At 48.4% G+C, this 19,280-nt stretch overlaps 2 protein-coding genes across 2 annotated transcripts; both read left to right on the top strand.

The window, feature by feature from the left end:
• Window positions 1-2,467: 2,467 nt before the first annotated feature.
• On the top strand, window positions 2,468-6,701 carry LOC115573343 (protocadherin-8). Its single transcript, XM_030404086.1, has 3 exons — window positions 2,468-5,418; window positions 5,527-5,752; window positions 5,856-6,701. Exons 1-3 carry the CDS (start codon window positions 2,962-2,964, stop codon window positions 6,206-6,208), a joined length of 3,036 nt encoding a protein of 1,011 aa, XP_030259946.1. The 5' UTR covers window positions 2,468-2,961; the 3' UTR covers window positions 6,209-6,701.
• Window positions 6,702-8,012: 1,311 nt separating this feature from the next.
• On the top strand, window positions 8,013-18,508 carry LOC115573350 (leukocyte cell-derived chemotaxin 1). Its single transcript, XM_030404097.1, has 7 exons — window positions 8,013-8,158; window positions 8,468-8,608; window positions 9,968-10,108; window positions 10,678-10,791; window positions 15,877-16,027; window positions 16,453-16,562; window positions 17,312-18,508. The coding sequence occupies exons 1-7, from the start codon at window positions 8,087-8,089 to the stop codon at window positions 17,534-17,536; spliced, it is 954 nt and encodes a 317-aa protein (XP_030259957.1). The 5' UTR covers window positions 8,013-8,086; the 3' UTR covers window positions 17,537-18,508.
• Window positions 18,509-19,280: the final 772 nt, after the last annotated feature.

Here is a 19,280-nt window from a genome sequence, read left to right as displayed (position 1 = left end):
TCATTTAGTATGTTTTGGCATAAAACAAATCAGACAAAAACAACATAATGCCCCTTTGAATTTGTAAAAAAACAAAAAACAAAAAAACAACTCTCTAGAATATGTAAAAACAATATGTGATCATTTGTAACATGTTGTTTAATGGTGCACCGCAGTCTAAACCTTGAGCCACCAGAGTGAAGGTTCTGGCTTTAAAAAGAGAATAAATAACATCTTTTCAAATCAATTTGGGAATGTTGAGGCTGAGACTTGGATTACCCTGAACGAGCTGTATGGAGCAATTTCATGTCTCAGTTTTTATTAAAACAAGTCCCCATCTACACCAGCTGTTAAGGAGAACGCTGTTTTGCTGTCAAGCTCCAGAAATGATTCGTGGACTACAGAACTTAATACAACTTTTCCTCTGGATGGGGGTTAGGAGTTAATGATACAATTTTCAGTTTCAGGTGAACTTTTCCTTTAATATCTCAATTAACTTCTTGGGTTCAACACTAATTAACACATCAATAAAACCTGATACAGATCTATGCGGCTATTGCAAAGGAGACTGATATAAACTGTAAAAAAAGAAAAAAAGATAGACCAAAAATGCATCTCTTCTCCCCCAAAATAATTTTCCAACCCTCCCTAGGTCATACTGTCCTATAGTCAATAGGATTTCCCACAACCTGGCAACCCACAAGTCGTTCCCATTAAAGGATCATAACTTATCTATAATGCTGAAGCAGATGGTTTATGAATCATTAATAACTCTTTATAACTTATAAAGTCTTCATTAAGGAGCCTGGCTGTGAAGTGGCATCAATATTTCTATAAGTTTGGCTGTGGTGTCCTTAATTAATGGCAGGGTGACGTCTCCTTATCGTGTAGGACAGGCCTGACTGTGTCTAACTATGCAAGCTGCTTGACTAGATGTTGTCCATTCAGGTGTCTCCTATTTGACTTTCTGTGGCAGATGGGTTCTTTATAGAACATGCCAACTGATATTAGCTTCTACTGCAAGGCAAGTGTTGAAAAAAAAAAAGCTGTGTGTGTGTGTGTGTGTGTGTGTGTGTGTGTGTGTGTGTGTGTGAGGGGGCTGAAGAGGGAAAGAGAGGGAAAGAGAAAAAAAGACAGAGCCCAATGGGAAGAATGAGGAAAATCTCTTAAAGAGCCGTGACGGGGCCCTGGTTGCTCTCTAAATGTATTTTAATAGGAGGGACCCTGATGTCCGGGCCAATTCATCTCCCATCTCTCCGTAATGAAAGGAGTCGTGGCCGGGACGGGAAGGTCTGGGGAAGGGTGTTGGGGTGTTGGGGTGTTGGGGGGGGGGGGAGTGTGGCTGGAGGGATGGTACAAAGGCTGCATGTGGCTCTGCCTCATTATGCTGCAGTTAGGCGGAGGGCTGCATGGAGGCAGCAGGGGTTAGGGTCCCCACAGACCAGCTCAGGGGCCACAATACCGGTATGGACGGCTGCAAAGGGAGACCCTGCCATGCCATTATCCCTCCGCTGCTAACGAGGGCTTCATACGCCTTTGATATAATCTCACTATTGAAAATCCTGATAAATCCCCCCTGTGTTTACAGCCAAATCCCATTTGTAACGGGTTCATAGAAGGCTGTGTGAGTGCGTGCGTGACCGTCTGTGTGTGTGTGTGTGTGTGTGTGTGTGTGTGTGTGTGTGTGTGTGTGTGTGTGTGTGTGTGTAGTCTTCACCTGCGCCTCTCTGTTCTGGCAGGCGAGGCCACGGTGAGTCGCATGTTAAACCGGGCCGTTACACTGGCTTTAATTAAAAAATCCGCCCGCCCCCTCTCTCTCTCTCCGAGCACAAGACATCTCGTGAGCCGATCTGAGCTCAGGCCGAATCAGAATAAAATCAATGTTTAAGTGGATATAGTCCTTTTTCCAGTCCCAGATATGATCTGATAGGCAAACAATTACTGGATTACGACACACTGGGGGGATGAATAATAGAAGACAGGGCAAATTTATGGAATTTATTAATGAGAATAAAATGAGCAGTAAAATGATGCCATTACCACCAGTTACACCACATTCTTCTGGATGCTATTATTCAGCGCGTTAAGCTGTCTCAGCATTATGGGTCTATCACAAGTCCATTATATGAAATCTTATCTGTCTGGGTGAGTGGATCAGGGCGCTCAGAGGTTGGAGGAAAAGGACAAATCACGTCATATTCTTGCGTGCGTAAAGTTATTCTCCTATCGGAGGTGGAGAGGTCACTGGGACGGCTCCTCCTGCCGCTGACTGCGTCTTGCTCCAGCGGGCTACACGGGACACGTGCGTGGGGATCCAACCTGACGGTGTTTGAGCATAAATCTGTTCACAGTGAGAGTGCGCCCACAGAGCATCCCGAACAGATACTCCTATTCAAATGCTTTGTCCTCTAGCTCAGGGACACTGCGCATCTCTGTGCTTCACCCCCCCTATGTGCCGGTGCGCAGACTCATTTAACAGCCCGAGGAACATAAACAAGCAACGGAAACTAAGGCTGTATTAAATCAAGCCTCGCATTTAGCCCACATATTGGGTTGCCAAGTTTCTCCGCACAGTCCAGGAATCTCTAAACAGGGTTTAGAGGTCTTTCAGAAGTCCCCCTTTTTTCCCCCTCTCAAAGCTCGGATTGGTCACAGTGCGGCTCATTTGCATGCCTCGCCGTATAAACCCTCCTGCAGACACTGCAGCCCTCTTGCGCTGAGAGAGCAGCACACCTCCAGTAGAGAGAGAGGGGGAGAGAGAGAGAGAGAGAGAGAGAGAGGAAGAGCGGAGCGCATCCAGTGCGCATTGAGAGACATATGGAATATTTATGAAAGGCTTTATACATTGAGATAAACAGACCCGGAGAGTCGACAAGAGCGGGGAAGGAACAGTTTTTTTCTGACGTTTTGTTGAAACTTTAAATCGGAGCGAGAGCGGACACTTCACTGAATTTCAGATTATTCTGGAGAGAAGGTGTCAAGATGGGAGGAATAGGGTGGAACGGGCTGTCGGCGCTACTGTGCGTCTCCCTGGCCAGCCTGGCTGCTGTCACACAAGGAAAGACTGTGAAATATCAGACGTTTGAGGAAGACGCACCGGGGACAGTGATTGGAAACTTGGCGAAGGACATCTCCTCCAGCGCCTCTTCGTCGGGGGGCTCCAGGACCAATTTCAGGATGATGAAACAGTTCAACTCCTCTTTCATCCGTCTGAGGGAGAGCGACGGGCAGCTGACCATAGGAGAGAGGATAGACAGGGAGCGGATCTGCAAACACACCCTGCACTGCCTCATCGCTTTCGACGTGGTCAGCTTCTCCAAAGAGCAGTTCAAACTCATCCACGTCGAGGTGGAGGTCAAGGACATCAACGACAACTCCCCCGAGTTCCCCCGGAAAGAGTCGAGTCTGGAGATCTCCGAGAACACAGCGGTGGGCACGCGGATCCCGCTGGACTTTGCGGTGGATGATGATGTTGGGGTGAACTACATCCAAAGCTACCAGATCTCCGTGAACAGCCACTTTTCAATTGATGTGCTCAGCAGGGCCGACGGGGTTAAATATGCGGAGCTGGTGCTCATGAAGGAGCTGGACCGGGAGACGCAGGCGACTTACGCGCTGGAGCTGGTCGCCATGGACGGCGGCAACCCGTCCCGCACCGGAACAACGCGCATCAACGTCAAGGTGAAAGACTACAACGACAACAGCCCGGTGTTCGACAGGAACAGCTTCTCCGTGGACCTGCCCGAGGACGCGCCGGTGGGCTCCCTCCTGCTGGACCTGAACGCGGAGGACCCGGACGAGGGGCTGAACGGCGAGGTGGTGTACGGGTTCGGCAACCAGGTGCCCACAGAAATACGACAACTCTTCAGAGTGGACAGGAAGACCGGGCGGCTCACCTTGGAGAGCCCGATCGACTTTGAAAGTAAGACCACGTACGAGTTTGACGTCCAGGCCACCGACCTGGGTCCGAACCCGAGCCCGGCCATCTGCAAAATCGTAGTACAGGTGCAGGACGTTAACGACAACGCACCGGAGATATCCATCACCCCCATGACGTCCATCACGGCGGGGATAGCGTACATCACCGAGGCGGCGGCCAGGGAGAGTTTCGTGGCTCTGGTCAGCACCTCGGACAGAGACTCCGGCGCTAACGGACAGGTGCACTGCACTCTGTACGGACACGACCACTTCAGACTGCAGCAGGCGTACGAGGACAGCTTCATGATTGTGAGCACCAGCCCGTTAGACCGGGAGAAAATCCCCGAATATAACCTGACGGTGGTGGCGGAGGACCTGGGCTCCCCCCCTTTCAGGACCATCACTCAGTACACCATCAGACTGACGGATGAGAACGACAACGCTCCGGTGTTCAGTAAGCCTGTGTACGAGGTGGCCGTGGTGGAGAACAACGCACCTGGCGCATACATCACCACGGTGGTGGCGCGGGACATGGACATGGGGTCAAACGGGAAGGTCAGCTACAAACTGGCGGACACGTACTTCATGGGCTCCCCCATCTCCACCTTCGTGTCACTGGACCCCGCCAGCGGGTCGCTTTACGCGCTCCGGAGCTTCAACTATGAGGTGACGAAACAGCTGGAGCTCCGCATCACGGCCAGCGACGGCGGCTCCCCGCCCCTGTCCGGCAGCGCTAACGTCTATGTGAGGATAGTGGACCAGAACGACAACACGCCGGTCATCACTCAGCCGCCTCTCAACAACGGCTCCGCTGAGGTCCTCCTGCCCCGGGACGCGCCGAGTGGCTACGTCATCACCCGGGTGGAGGCGCGGGATGCGGACGAGGGCGTGAACGCGGAGCTGTCCTACGGGCTGGCCACCGGCGAGCCCTCCGTGTTCTCCGTGAACAAAGCCACCGGGGAGATCTACCTCAACCAGGTGCTCAGCCACGACGTGGACGAAACTCTGAGCGTGACCGTGACGGTGAGTGACAACGGGAGGCCCGCGCTCACCTCCACCGCCACGCTCCACTTCCTCATCATCGCGGGCGCCCCGCCGAGCGACAGGACCGTGTACCAGCCCGGCGGCGGGGACGAGGTGCACGCGCAGTGGGACCTGTCGGTGGTGATTATTGTTGTCCTGGCGGGGAGCTGCACGCTCCTGCTGCTCGCCATCATCCTCATCGCCACCACCTGCAACCGGCGCAAGCGGGACAAGAGCGGAGAAGACAGCGACTCTTACGGGGAGAAGGGCACGCTGGAGAGGGGCAGGAGCCACGTGGCGGACAACCCGCTCCTGCCTCTCCACGGGGCCGGGGGAGCAGCCGGCTTTGAGGGACACTCGTACAGCAGCCAGCCCGGCGGCTTCACCTCGGCTCACGCCGGGGGCAGCGACATGTGCTCAGCCTCAGAGGACGGCAGCGAGGTGCCCTGCGTGTACGACTCAGACAGCAACACCAAGCTCCGAGGGACCAAACATGAGGTGAGACGCACCTTTGTGACAGGTGGAGGAGGTGGGGGGTGCAGATCTATGAGAGCAATCTGCAGTTTGTGCACTCAGCAGACACTAACCTTTGTTCTCTTCCTGCAGGGCTACTCCACTCTGCCCGGCTACGGGAACGGCAAAGAGGCGGTGAGGCCCATCACTATCTGGAAGGGGAACTCCTACACCACCATCTCTGCCAGGGACCCCGCGTTCAGTGGCAAAGACAGTGGCAAGGGAGACAGTGACTTCAACGACAGTGACAGTGACGTCAGTGGAGACACCGGCCTGAAGAAGGACGGGGCAGTGGTTCCACCCATGGGAGGCCAAAATGGTAAGAAGAAAAAGGCTGTATACGTGAAATGATTTCAACTGAGTGTTGTGTTTTGGTTCTACATCTAACTCCCAGTCTCTCTCCCCCTCTCCACCTCTTCTAGCTCTGTGGGCTTGCACAAGCGAATGTAAGGTCCTGGGTCACTCGGACCGCTGCTGGAGCCCCTCAGCAGTGAGAGCCAACGCAGCGCCCTCCCCGGCCCCGACCCTCTCCTCCTTCAGCAGCCTCCCCAAGACAGCCTCTCTGCCCCGGGACCCCCACCGCAGGGACAACTACTACCAGGCCCACATCCCCAAAACCGTTGGGCTGCAGAGCGTGTACGAGAAAGTGCTGCACAAAGAGTACGACTACGTCCTTGTCACCCCACCCAGGCCCGTGAGGGTGCAGGAGATCAGCGACATCACCCTCCCTGTTTACACCCCCACCCCAACACACTGTCCCAACAACGACGTCTGAAACAGACATTGCACACGCACCCGGAGCTCACACTCAAAGAAATGTAAAGTGTATTCAAAAGTTTTAATTTATGATTCCTTGACAATGAGAATAATGTTCTGCAGATATCTGTTGCTGTGAATATATACGTTTATATCTTCATGTTTGTGTTTCCTTGTAAGAGCCACATTTGATGCCCATTCAATCACCTTTTTGTTGGACATGAAGTGTATCATATGCAAGTTTTGTACATACAGAGATTTTTATTTTTATAAAAGTAATAATTAAGCAAAGAGATGTACATATGAATTGTAATTATTGATCTTTACGCACGCTGAGTATTTAAAAAATGGCCCCGGAAACTGCAGTTTGAGGGCCGATGACCCACAGTGTATCAAGTTGATAACGATGTATAAAATTATTTGAATGCAATAAGTGACTGTACAGATTTCTTTTTTTAAATCATCACAATATTCCAAGAGGGGAAAATAAACTTTGAAATACTGTTCTGAGACTGCGAGTTCCTCGTTTCTTCGCAGCGGATGGTGTTAATGTGGGCAGGGTGTTTTTGTGCGTGCCTCGCAGGAGCATCAGTCACGACTGGAAGCCGACAGGCGTCGCTGTTATTGCAGCAGTGAGCCTCTGTCCTTGCAGCCCACCGAAGAAGGTCAGTTTAGTTTTTTCTTCTGTGAATTTGCTGGTGAGATGCCAGAACAGACGCCAAGGCTTTTCTTTTTTTCCCCCCTTCCAGCAAATCACTCTGTCGCCTCGCTCATATCAAGAGCGTTCATAGTTACTCTCTGCACTTAATAACCTGCATGTGAACAGATAAACTCAGATTTACATCACATATAAATGATTACCACCTGAAAACGTGCGCACAGAGAGAGACGTGATGAGATTGACCGTGCGTAAAGGCGCGCGTGCTTTGCGTCTAAAAACAAAAGAGGGTACGTGAGGAGAGGAAGTCCGACTGGGAATAAGTCTGATCCGCATCCAGGTGATTGTTGTCTAAGAACATGAAGTCCTTGTGAGCAAATCCTCCTGCAATCCTGTCAGGATGGTTTTTTGTCTATCTGCCAAATGCGCGCGCTGCGCCCCCCTTACGTAATCCCCCCCACCCATTATTATTCATGGGTTCAGGGCATTTTTCATAACAGAAACGCAGCGCTGGACTCGCATATAGAAGATGCAAGGGGAGTAAGATGTAAGTCTATCCAACAAGCTGCTTTTTTTTTCTTTTTTCTTCTTTTGTTGTAAATATACTGTGTCCAATGTGGAGGAAACATGCGACATTCCACCGGAGTCACCTTTGACCTGCAACCGTCTGTGGAGGCATTGAGAAGGGGAGAGACGGGAGGGAGGGAGGGAGGTGTGGGTGTAGGGGTGCGTTTGTGTGTGTGTTGTGTGTGGGTGTGTCGCGGCGGGGGGGGGGCGCAAAGGTGATCCGAGGAGACAACCGCACCTTTCCCTTCATCCTTCATCGTCTGCTTTAATTGCTGAATAGGTCTTCCCACCGAGGTCGTCATGAAGCTTAATGATATGAAATCCTGAGGATCATAGCAGGAATCAGAGTCATGTAAGTTACATGAGCGGCCTATATGATCTTCAAAGAGAAAAAAAGATTAAGGCTCTTCTGAAATTCTCAAAGAAAGCAAGAAAGAAAGAAAGAAAGAAAGAAAAAACTTTAAATTAGTGGTTGCTCACAATTATCGCCGATAGGAGGTGGCTGTGTTTTACCTTTATTTGAAGAAGTTACAAAAGTTGGGAGAGGCTGAGAGAAAGAGAGAGGGGGGAGGGAGAGAGAAAGAGAGAGAGAGAGAGTGAGAGAGAGAGGAGGGGGAGGGAGAGAGAGAGTAGTCAGTGGACTGGGCTCTCCTCAGGTGTTTGGCTCCAGTCATGACCGGGAACTCAGAGAAAGTACCGATCGCCTCGGCGGGACCAGAGGACCTGCAGCAGTTCATGCCTCCGGTGAGTTTGGTGTTTTCAGACAGGCCAGCAGAGCTCAGTGCGGTCGGGATCAGCAGGTCCATATGATAGGAGTGTGTTTGAACGTGTGTGTGTGTGTGTGTGTGTGTGTGTGTGTGTGTGTGTGTGTGCGTGGGGCCAGTCAGAGTCCAAGGTGTTCGGTTATTGACCTCTGATGTGGTGAATACTGTCCCCAAAAGCTGCTCTGAATCTATACAGTATTTAGGCTGATTTTTCTTAACACACAGTCATGATGTTGTGCGTATGAACATGTCTTATTTTTTAATTTTTGGTTCCTCTGTCTTGCCGTAGGCCTACTCCGCCGTGGCCGTGAAGCCCGCAGCCACCGGCCGCCTCCTGAAGGCCGGGATCGCGGTGCTCATCGCCGGGGCCCTCCTACTGCTGCTGGGGGCAGTCGGTGCCTTCTACTTCTGGAACAACAATGAAAAACACGTAAGAGCCATATTTTATTTATTCAATTACTTGCACTCTGTGTGTGTGTGTGTGTGTGTGTGTGTGTGTGTGTGTGTGTCTGTAAGGGACTGTGTGAAAATTATAAGAGGGGTGGGGGGTGAGAAAGGAAGGGGGGTTAATTTTCCTTTTGGCTGAAGTTACAGCAGTCCTCTTTTTTTTGCAGAGCTGGGGAGTCTCATGATGGTGCACTTTTATTTTTTCAATCAATGTGTTCAGTTGGTGTAGCACGCAGGAAGTTCCATGACCATATTAGGCCTGCCAGTTGTGCCAATTGAAGACATTATTTGGACATTTTTGCGGGAGGGTGTCGCAGTTGTCAGTCAAGAGGAGTACAAAGAAAACAGTAATAACCCTGGGAAAAGGGTTTGTTCTTTCCTACAAAGAGAAACATGAAGTTTCGGCCGCCCGCGCCATTCTGTGCCGTCCCTGGGGACTTTTAATCAAAAAAGTCCAATCAAATGCAGTCTGATCCGCTAGATTATTCTCTTTGTTCCATTGTAGTTTCTCTCCTCTTTCAAAAGTTTGTCTCAAATAAGTGTAACTCCCATCGACCAAACCCCCCCCCCCCCCCCCCCCCCCCCCCCCAAAAAAAAAAACACAGCCCTCATACTCGCACCCAATAAAAAGTAATGCCACTTGATTGAAGGAATTCTTGCAATGAGCTGCCTTTAATTGGAAACAAGTGAGATTAAGTCGTCAGAGGTCAAATTTGTAACTAGTTTGAATTAGAAGGAGACTGAGAGGAAAGTCTTTTTTCTTTTTTTTACCCCCCCCCCCCCCCCAAGATGGACTTTTTTGCAGCGTAGGCAAACAGTAAAATGTAAATGAAACACTCCAGTTCCATGGTGCAGTCTGCCTGCTGAATGGAGGCGTTGTGTGTGCTGGAGGATCCTGGCTGTGTAGAGAAGAGGGGTGGGGGGGGGCCCTCTTTTTTTTTTGGTCCGGCTGATGCTCCAGGGGCAAGAGGTGGAAGAGATGACGGGGAAAATGTAGCTTTCTGAGTGTTTTTTTTTTTTCTTCTCCATTATGGAGTTAGAAAAAAGGTATGAAGACATGATGAAAAGGCTTGGTAGAAGGGTCATCATCACCCAGAGCTGCACAGATTGTATTCTCCTGACCGAGTCTGAAAGAAATTGTCGCCTGAAAGAGAAAATCCAGAAAGGAGACGTGTGAGGAGAAGTTGTGAGGTAAGATTGGGAGAGAGAGAGAGAGAGAGAGGGTGAGGAGGGGTGTTGAAAGAGAGAGGGCTGGGGGTGGGGTGACTCTCAGGGCTCTCATACCTTACATGCCAGTCTGAAACCTTGTGTGTTGGCTGTGTGTGTGTGTGTGTGTGTGCAGGTCTACAATGTTCACTACAGCATGAGCATCAACGGCAAAGTGGAGGAGGGTACAATGGAGATCGACGCGGCCAACAATATGGAGAGGTTCAGCACCGGCAGCGGGGCGGACGAGGCCGTCGAGGTCCACGACTTTGAGATCGTGAGTTGGAATCTCGAATTAATCCTCCCAAAAAAATCCAATAAAAAGCAGAAAAACCAGGCTCATCAACACGCTCATCACCACTCTCTGGGCAATTTGGATCATCAGAGAAGAAGTCGATCAGATTTGTTGAAACTTTAATGACCCCTGTGAGATACTGGCTCAGTGTAGCAGCGCAGAAATTAAGAACAAGTAGGCATGCTATCTCCCTGCGGGCACATCAGTGTCAAGACGCATCGTCTCTCCAATTTTCATTAAATTCGGACTGGTGGTTTTTGACCTTTAATTAAAGGGCCCCAATCAGGCCAATCAGAGAAGCGAAGCAGCAGTTTTGGCCTTTTAACTATTAAAATTTTGACCTTTAAGCACAGTGTCCCCCGTGAGTGTGATTTCTTAATCTAGGACATGCTGCCAGACCGCAGCATCGCCCCGAGATGTGATCAAAATCAGCCTTGAATACGTCTGATGTACAGATCTATAGTTCCTCGCAGATTGCAACGCAGCCACTGTAGCGGTCATGAGTTCTTACTTACAGCATTCTGTTTGTCCCCCCTCCCTGACCTCTCCAGGGCATCACTGGGATCCGGTTTTCAGGAGGGGAGAAGTGCTACATCAAGACCCAAGTGAAGGCTCGTCTGCCTGATGTGGAGGCTCTCAACAAGGAATCGATGACGTTCGATCTGGTGGGTTGGTCCTGTCTGTCCTTTTATGTCCAGAGAAGACATGTTTTTGTCAGGCTGTGGTGTGCTGTTTAGTCAGGAACCACTAGGTGTCCCATTGTTGGAGCTTTTAAAGTAGTAGTTAGACATTTTGGGGGGCTACTCTTGGTAGCTCTCTTGCTGAGCATCAGATGAGTAGATTGATACCATTCAAGGTATGAAGGTATGACAGCAGCCAGTTAGCTTAGCTTAGCACAAAGACTGGATACGGGGAAAACCGCTAGCTTGGTGCTTTCCAAAGGTAAAAAAGGAGGGTGCAACTCCATTGGTTTCAAAAGGAAAACTGATTCTGTGTAAGCTTATGAGAAAATAACTCTACCTCTCACTTGATTAATTACCACAGTCAACAGTTTCCTGATGGAATTCTGATCTCAGTTGGTCATTTCAAGTCAGTGGTAAATCTTGTGGCTGGCAGGTCACTATCACGCCATGACCTTGGGCTCTCAGTCAGATCCAGCCAGTACGTCCTCCAGAGGTCCAACTTCTAGTCCAAATATGGTCACCTCTGGCTCTAAAAAAACAAGATGATGACGGCCATAGTGCCAAATGTCGAACCAGTAGCCCACAAACCAATGGGCGACGTAACGGTGGGTTTACCTTGTTAGGCTTTGGTGCTAAGCTTCCCTGCGTTTCCAGTACATTTTACACTGGGATGTTGGCAACCAGTACATCAGTCTTGTCAGGGTAAACAGGCCAGTGTAACCATGGTAACAGCCATATGGTAAAACAAACTCAGTGCCTAAGCTTACATTAAAGCTGCTGTACGCGTTATCGTCGTTTCAGGAAACTTCCTGTTAATGTTGCAGTCGGCAGTCCCCTCACTAAGTCACCACATGAACAAGCAGGGGTAATCACCAGATAGAGCAGCAAACATTGTGCATTCACAAACAGATGTCTCTTTATGGAGTTCTCTGTCCTGATTGGATAAAGCGGGCAGGGATACCAGACAGCGTATTTTCTCTATTACTGCATTGGCAGGGGGAAGAGAGACATGTGCTACCAGCCAAACACTCTTCCTTCTGATAACTGTTGGAATACAGACATATTTAACACTTATAACAACTATAAAAATGTATCACTCAAATCACTCAGTCACCCGCGTTGGACCTATGCCAGTTTGGAAGTAAAAAGCAGGACGCCTGTCGAGTTCAAGTGAGGCTCAGATACAAGTCTGGACTCGGTCGTGATCGATCAGAAAAATGTGGCCCAGGCATCAATTTAATTCCAATCGTCCTCGGCTGAGCTTTGTGTTTCATGCTAATTAGCAAATATTAGCATGCTAACACGCAAAACCAATGCTGAGATGTTTTTAGCGCTGCTGGACAGTGGATTCCTTTATGAAAGACTCAGGTCGGATTTTCCCGCGTGACTATGCACACTCTCATGTGCCTCAGCTCAGCTCAGTGCCTCTCAGCTAACAGAGAGCAACTGTAGCTAATGTTAGTTAACCGAGTCCGCAAACGCAAACTAACAATAGGCTTCCACCACAACACAGAGACCATGGGCGTAACCACGCATTCTTTGGGGGGGTCGTGTCCCCCCCAATATTGAGAAAATGGCAATCTGTCCCCCCCAATATACAGAAAAAAATATGTTAAATATTCACTCTTTTATAAACCCTGTCAAAAGATCTGTCTCGTTATTTCTTATTTATTTTCAATTTATTTCCGTTTTTAAGGAAAACACAATTGTGTGAACCCCCCTCTCCCAATTGTAAACTTGGTTGCGCCCATCCTAAGGTATTAAACTGTTCGCCCTCGCGGTGTAATAGCATACTGAAATGGAGCGCACCTCAGTAGCTGAGTCGCTCCCCCATACATGAAAAACCCATTGGTCAAGTTACAGTGATTGACAACCATGAAGCCAATCACAGCCATTTGATCAAACCCACTAGTCCCGGCCGCCCGGGAAAGTAAACAATAACATGCTAGCGGAGCTGCCGTCACTCGCTGCTGCAGACAGCGAACAGAGTGGAGGTATGAAGCTGTTGTTTAACTAGTTAATAATGTAGAATTTTGTCTGTAAATAACTTTGTCTTGCTTCGTGGCATGTTAAGCTAGCCAATGAAGCTAGCTAATATTAAGCAAGCCAGATGGATTAGGCCAAGCCAGGTAAGCCAGGTAAAGTTAATGGTAACTGACAGATAGTTTTCTAGAAACAAACTGATTTTGATATCATTCAGCATGATTATGAATGCCAAAAAGGAAGAGGCAGCAGAAGATTGACTTCTTTTTCAAGTCAAATTGTCATGTAAGTGGAGTTATGTGACAGGAGTACATTCATATCCTTGCATTAATGCCATGTAGGTATTAATTTACGTAATTTAAAGCTGTTTGTTGGAGCTTAAAACCTTATTTTCAATGAAGAAAATCTCCTACATAAACTCATCCCTGTTACTGCTCTCATTTGTTACACATGCAGCTCCTCCAGGTAATGTCCAGGTCAGTTCAGAATAGCAGTGCATGTGTGAAAGGGGCTACACTGCTGTACATTGTACACTGTTATTTATGCACTTACTATTTAGCTAAAGCAAATAAACTAGTAACACAAGCAGAAAAATCAATGTATTAAATTAAAATGATCATCAAGGTCAGCCATTGTTCTTCTGGTAAAATAATGGTATCTGGTCACAATGTAGGCAGCACAGAGACACAGGGAGAGGCAGGTGAAAGCAGTGGCCAGGCAGGGACATGCTCTGGAGGTACAGATGATCAGGTGAGAAATCTGAATGAGAACTTAAACAGCATGATAACATTAGTTTTAACCTAGGCCTACATGTCAGCAGTAATAAAACTAGTAACACTGGGCCTGATACTGGCATCTACGTGAGATATAGAGCAAAACCTTTGAGATAAAAATATTGATTTTCACTTAATGGGAATTTAAAGAGAAGCTTTATATTGATTCTGTAGGAATCCATGCAATTTCCCAGAATATTCCTTTACATGTGAATTCAAATGGTCAATGTTGTCCTCAAAACTTCTAAATGTGCAAATTTTCATATATAAAATATCATAGAATTGTGGGAAATGTACTTTAAAAAACAAAATTCGGGGGAAGGGCTCTCATTTGGACCCCCCCAATATCTATACCATGGTTACGCCCTTGACAGAGACCCTTCGAATATGCTGCACATCGGCATGTTACCATTGTCACTGTGAGCACATCAGCACAGTGCTGTTATAGCGTTTAGTTGAATGCACTGTGGTGCCTATACGTAGAGTTATTTAGCTCTTCAAATGCAACTTTTAACATTTTGAATATTCAGATATGAATGGTAGAGAAACTTTCATTAAGGGCTAACATTTGTTACAATACTGTAACGTCTCCTAACTCATCACCCTTTTCCTCACTTCCTAATGAGCCATCAAATCTGAAGATACAGATGTTAGGAGGTCACTGATAAAGGACCATTAGCTCGTCACGTTCTGATAACAAGACAGCTAAAAAGACAATACAAGTTACAGAGGACCTGGTTAAAACTGGTAACCTGCTTAAAACTACTTATTATGGATTTATGAGGCGATGTTGAATATGTAATCAGCCCATTTATACAAATTACAAACCCTTTGTAAAGCATCCTTTAGCCATTCTGAAAGTTGTATTCTACTGCAGCTTACTGTGTTGTGTATGCTTTGCTGAGCCGTGGAGATATACTCACCGCTGATATGAAGCTATTAGCATGAATCACCAGAGCCGATGATCTACCAGGAACACATGGTTGATTTTATGTGTGGGCTCCCATCACTTAACAGCTTGGTGGACTCTTATTAAGATCAATAAACACAATAGAAGACTACACTAAAATGTACCCGGTTTGTGTGTGTGTGTGTGTGTCTGTGTGTAATGCTATCACAACACACCAACACCACAGCCTGTGACTGTTCAATTGAGGCTGTCTGATAATTAAAATCATTTAGCTCTGCATAAGCCTCACATCCACATAAATCCACATCACCAGAATTGCCTTTACACGTGCGCACACACACACACACACACACACACACACACAGTGCACACAATTAATTATCACGCAGGGCTGCTCTTATTGCCTCTCTCTGCCTCATAAAAGATCCTTTATTTCACGTTTTGTGCTTTTGTGTGTGTTTGTGCTATTGCCTCTCTTTGCCTCATAAATGATCGTTTGGTTCACGTTTGCGGGTTTCGCCTGCGTGTGAGTGTTTGTGTGTGTGAGTGTGTGTGGAGACAGGGAGATGCTGTTATAATGGTTGCTGCAGGCTGGTCATTTGCTATAATTTAGAGTGATGGCAAATATGGGTTAGATAAGCGCACACACAGACGCACACAGACACACACACACACACACACACACACACGTGCGACGCCATCCAGAGAGAGTGGGTCAGATAAACTCTTATCAGTCGAGCAGTGGAGAAGGACCCCCGCTTTTATTTGTCCCTCCAGCAAATCATTTGAGCTGGAGAGAGAGAGAGAGAGAGAGAGAGAGAGAGAGAGAGAGAGAGAGAGAGAGAGAGAGAGAGAGAAAACATTTCTGAAAGGTTGGAGGATAACATTCCCTAAACATGTCTGTGGCTAGTGCAGTGCAGCCCGCAGGAACAGATGCTTGTGGGCAAACTCATCCCCTCAGAATTCCTCTTTTACCTGCAGGCTGTGGATACAGAGTCAGTATGTTTACACGGTAGCTCCTCTGAAAACCTCATTAGTTTATCTGCAGAAACCTGCAAATTTAGGCCATCCAGTCTCTCCCTCCCCTCAGATCTTGATGAGTCCTGACACTGTGTATGCAGCTAAATGTTAGCGCAGAGGGAATCTGTATACTAAAGCCTCTGGGGCCTCCTCTTTACTACTTGATTTTATGTTGTTACGAGGAGCAATAACAGCGCAGCATTAAAGCAGATTAGACTCGGACAGGATGCGAAGACTGTGGGCTATTTAAAGGGGACAGCTAGTAACAAGATCCATAAACAAGTGTGATTTTGCGCCCTCAGCGGCCGGAGACATCTTGAGATGTTTTGTTGTGATGTTTGTCTCACTTCTCCTCACCCTCTCTGCCCCCCCGCCCTGAAGGAGGACGAGGTGATGCCAGCCAAATTTGAGGATGATCTGATCTGGGTGGCAGCTGACACTCCCCTCTCGGACTCTGCCTTCCTCAGCAACAAGATAAAGGACCTGTGCGGAGACCTGCCAATCTTCTGGCTCCGTCCCACCTACTCCACCAGTAAGCAATCGAGATAGCTTGTGGGTAAAGATGTGAAAATGTAAATCCAAAGACGACTAAAAGACATTTTTACAAGGCTGTGTGAGTTTTGTCACAAAACAAAGAGGCTCAGGGTCAAACGGTCTCCATAATTTCCATTTAACATCGCGGCAGTTAAAGCCGCAGAATGAAAAAAAAAAAAAAAAAAAAACAGGCTAAAAAAGAAAAGCAGGAGTCCTTTTGAAGTTCCCCGGCTCCCGAGTGTACAATTTTCGGCATGCTGGGAGGTCAAAAGTTCCCAAAACACAATTTTATTCTACTTCATCTGAGGACTTCAAAAAATGCTGCCAGAGGAACGGCTGCGCAATCAGGAGCTGAGCCACATTAGTGCCACTCCGCTCCTAAATCTGGTCTGCTGTCAGATACTGAGACTGTAATGTGTGCAGGCGGACAGAGGAAGAGGAGGGCTGTCCCCCGCCACCGCCGCCAGGCAGCCGGGGCCGGGGAAGAGGAAGAGGACGTGGAGGCAGAGTTCAACCCGGAGAACCCCTACCAGGTGAGTCATGCAAACAAACTCGCACGTTCCTCTTCTTCTGCCGTGTTTACGTCCCGCCGCGGCGTCTGGGACTGTCCGTTCACATCTGTGGGCTACCTGAGAAGGCTTTCACCGAGGAGGGTTTCTCACAGCTGTGCGAGCGGGAGCAGATGCCGGGGTCACGGCATAGGGGCCCGGATTGTCACTGCAGATCTGAGTGTATGCGTGGGTGTGTTTTCTGTGCATGCGTTTTCTATGCTAGGCTGTCTCAGCCTGTCCAAAGCTTTCCCATTCAGCATTGAGGCTGTATGAATAATTCCACAACACCACCCCCTCCTCCGCCGTGGCCCCTTTGCCCTGCTGAGCACACACAGACTCCCATACATACACCCCCCCCCCCCCCCCCCCCCCCCCCCCCCATCCGACACACACACACACACACACACACACAGCCCAAACCCCATGCCCTCCATCCTCACCCCTTCTGTTGGGCCCCACTTTTTTCCTAATCCCTCTCTAAGCATCCCCCAACCCCTGCTACGCACTCCTGACAGCCACAGACGGGGGGTAAACAGCAAGCCCCGCACCGAAGAAGAAAATATTTGACAACAAAAAACCCACATCTGACAACACCCCCTCCTCCCCATCCCGCCTGTCGGAAATCCATTTTTAATTGGTTAGAAAAGAGCGCTCTCTCCGCCGCCGCAGAAGACGTACAGTATCACACTTTGTACACTCTGATGCCCGCTGTCCTGTCTGTCTCCTCTCAGAGAGGCCTCGAGGGCGAGCAGGGCACCATGAACATCGACCCCATGCTGGACCACCAGGGCGTGTGCTGCCACGAGTGCCGCCGCAGCTACACCCACTGCCAGAGGATCTGCGAGCCGCTGGGAGGGTACAACCCGTGGCCGTACCACTACCGAGGCTGCAGGGTGGTCTGCAGAGTTATCATGCCCTGCAACTGGTGGGTGGCGCGCATCTTGGGTCTGGTCTAGACCCACGATTGATACCATTGTCGAGTTGATTATTTTCTCTTTTCGTCAAAAATTTTGTTTTTTGTCCACAACTCAAAGATACACTCAGTTCACTGTCACAGAGGGGTGAAGAAACCAGAAAACATTCACATTTGAGAGTCTGGACTCGGAACTTCTCAGTCCGATTAATCGATTAGCAAAATAGTTGGCGGTTACTTTAATAGTCGAATAACCGATTAACCGTCCGCAGTGTAGAAACCCCCGCCAACGTAGGAGACGGTAGAGTAGAGGAGGGGAGAAACTAGGAGCGGTGGATGAGGAGGAGAGTTTAGGGAGGTGGTGGTTTCTTGCCATCATCTACTGTAGTTACCTTATCACAGGAAATTATCAGCATCAGTCTCCGTGCTCACGCATTCTAAACCCACGGTACAGAATCTAGGACAGACATGTAAAGAAACGCAGCAGCTGCACTCTGCACAGCTTGTCTTATTAAATAAACATACATGCTATCGATTCGGATCCTTCTGGACTACAGCAACAACATGCTGTCGGGAGAGAACACGAGTTGCCATACGTAACATCCAACAGACCCGTCATCAATTTTTGAAAGAAAAAAAAATAGCACCGATGCCTGCATCGATTTGAGTCATGTTTAAAGGCACCCATTTATGTAGAGGAAAAGCAGGCGAGCTTGTGTTTATTGAGCTGGTAATTGTTCTTTTGCTTTCAGTCCTTCTGCTTTTTGATGTAAATAAATGTATAGGGTGCAAAGCATTTCAGCAGCAGTCCGCTGGCTTCAGTTGCAAGCGAGTGTTTGCTGGGAAATCTCGTGTTTTTAACCCTTTCCTTTTCCTGTTTTGTCTTCATGAGTCGCTCATTGAAACAAAGAACTGTACCCGCTGTCTCTCAAACCTTCATCCTCACGTGTTTTCATCTGCATTGAAGAAGCTCTACCAAAAGTGCAATATCACTGAATAAACTTTTTTAAGTAAACTCTTCAGTGTCACCGCTTCTTTTTTGTTTGTTTTTTTTTTCGTTATTGACCGAATGACTCAATATCCATTTTGTAAATACACGTGGCGTCTAACTCATCGTGAGGCTGATTTGGGAACACCCTCTCCCCCCCTCTCGTGCACGCTCAAAGACACTTCGCAGTTTGGAGACGCGTCACATCTGCTAGCTGCTCCAAAGGGATGAGCAGAAATAAGTTTTCAGAGTTCTTTAATGTTGAGAGTTACAGCTCTAGAACTCTTTAATGAGACTAAAGACTCTGTAGCCGTCACGCTCCCAGATCTTACCCACGATGCAAAGCGCTTAGCTCCTTTTGATGTCACAGAGCCGCCTCAGGCAGGGGTAGGGGGTAAGGATGGGGGCGGTGTGTTTGTGTGTGTGTGTGTGTCAGGGATGGTGTAGGAGTGTGTGTGTGTGAGAGAGTGTTATGAAGCTAAGAGTTCCATCCAGAGCCACAAACGGGCGTTTGATCGTCACGAGAGATGAAACGATGTGTGATGAATTTAACACTTAACTCAGTGTGAGAGGCTTGATGATGCGGTTAGGAGGCTGATCCATATTAATGCTCTCTTGCCGCGGCAGGACGCCTCCTCACAGTTACAGCTGCCGCAGATATGTGGTTGGAGAGCAGGGGAGGTGCCCACTCTTCCACATCTCCCACTGTAAATCAGCACTTCACCTCAGGGCTGCGTCCTCGCCTGCTGGCCAAACGACTCCGGGCTCTTGATACCAATCGAACCGCCGTACGTAAAAC

Source organism: Sparus aurata, chromosome 21, assembly GCF_900880675.1.
Source record: "Sparus aurata chromosome 21, fSpaAur1.1, whole genome shotgun sequence".
Taxonomy (NCBI): domain Eukaryota; kingdom Metazoa; phylum Chordata; class Actinopteri; order Spariformes; family Sparidae; genus Sparus; species Sparus aurata.
Note: the sequence above shows the minus strand (reverse complement) of the source record. Positions and strands in the feature narration are given on the sequence as shown.

Excerpts from the sequence above, each read along its gene's own strand:
- LOC115573343 (XM_030404086.1), top strand. The coding sequence starts at position 2,962 with ATGGGAGGAATAGGGTGGAACGGGCTGTCGGCGCTACTGTGCGTCTCC. Across the intron at positions 5,419-5,526 it reads TCCGAGGGACCAAACATGAG|GGCTACTCCACTCTGCCCGG; the intron begins GTGAGACGCACC and ends CTCTTCCTGCAG. Across the intron at positions 5,753-5,855 it reads ACCCATGGGAGGCCAAAATG|CTCTGTGGGCTTGCACAAGC; the intron begins GTAAGAAGAAAA and ends CACCTCTTCTAG.
- LOC115573350 (XM_030404097.1), top strand. The coding sequence starts at position 8,087 with ATGACCGGGAACTCAGAGAAAGTACCGATCGCCTCGGCGGGACCAGAG. Across the intron at positions 8,609-9,967 it reads GGAACAACAATGAAAAACAC|GTCTACAATGTTCACTACAG; the intron begins GTAAGAGCCATA and ends GTGTGTGTGCAG. Across the intron at positions 16,028-16,452 it reads CCGTCCCACCTACTCCACCA|GCGGACAGAGGAAGAGGAGG; the intron begins GTAAGCAATCGA and ends TAATGTGTGCAG.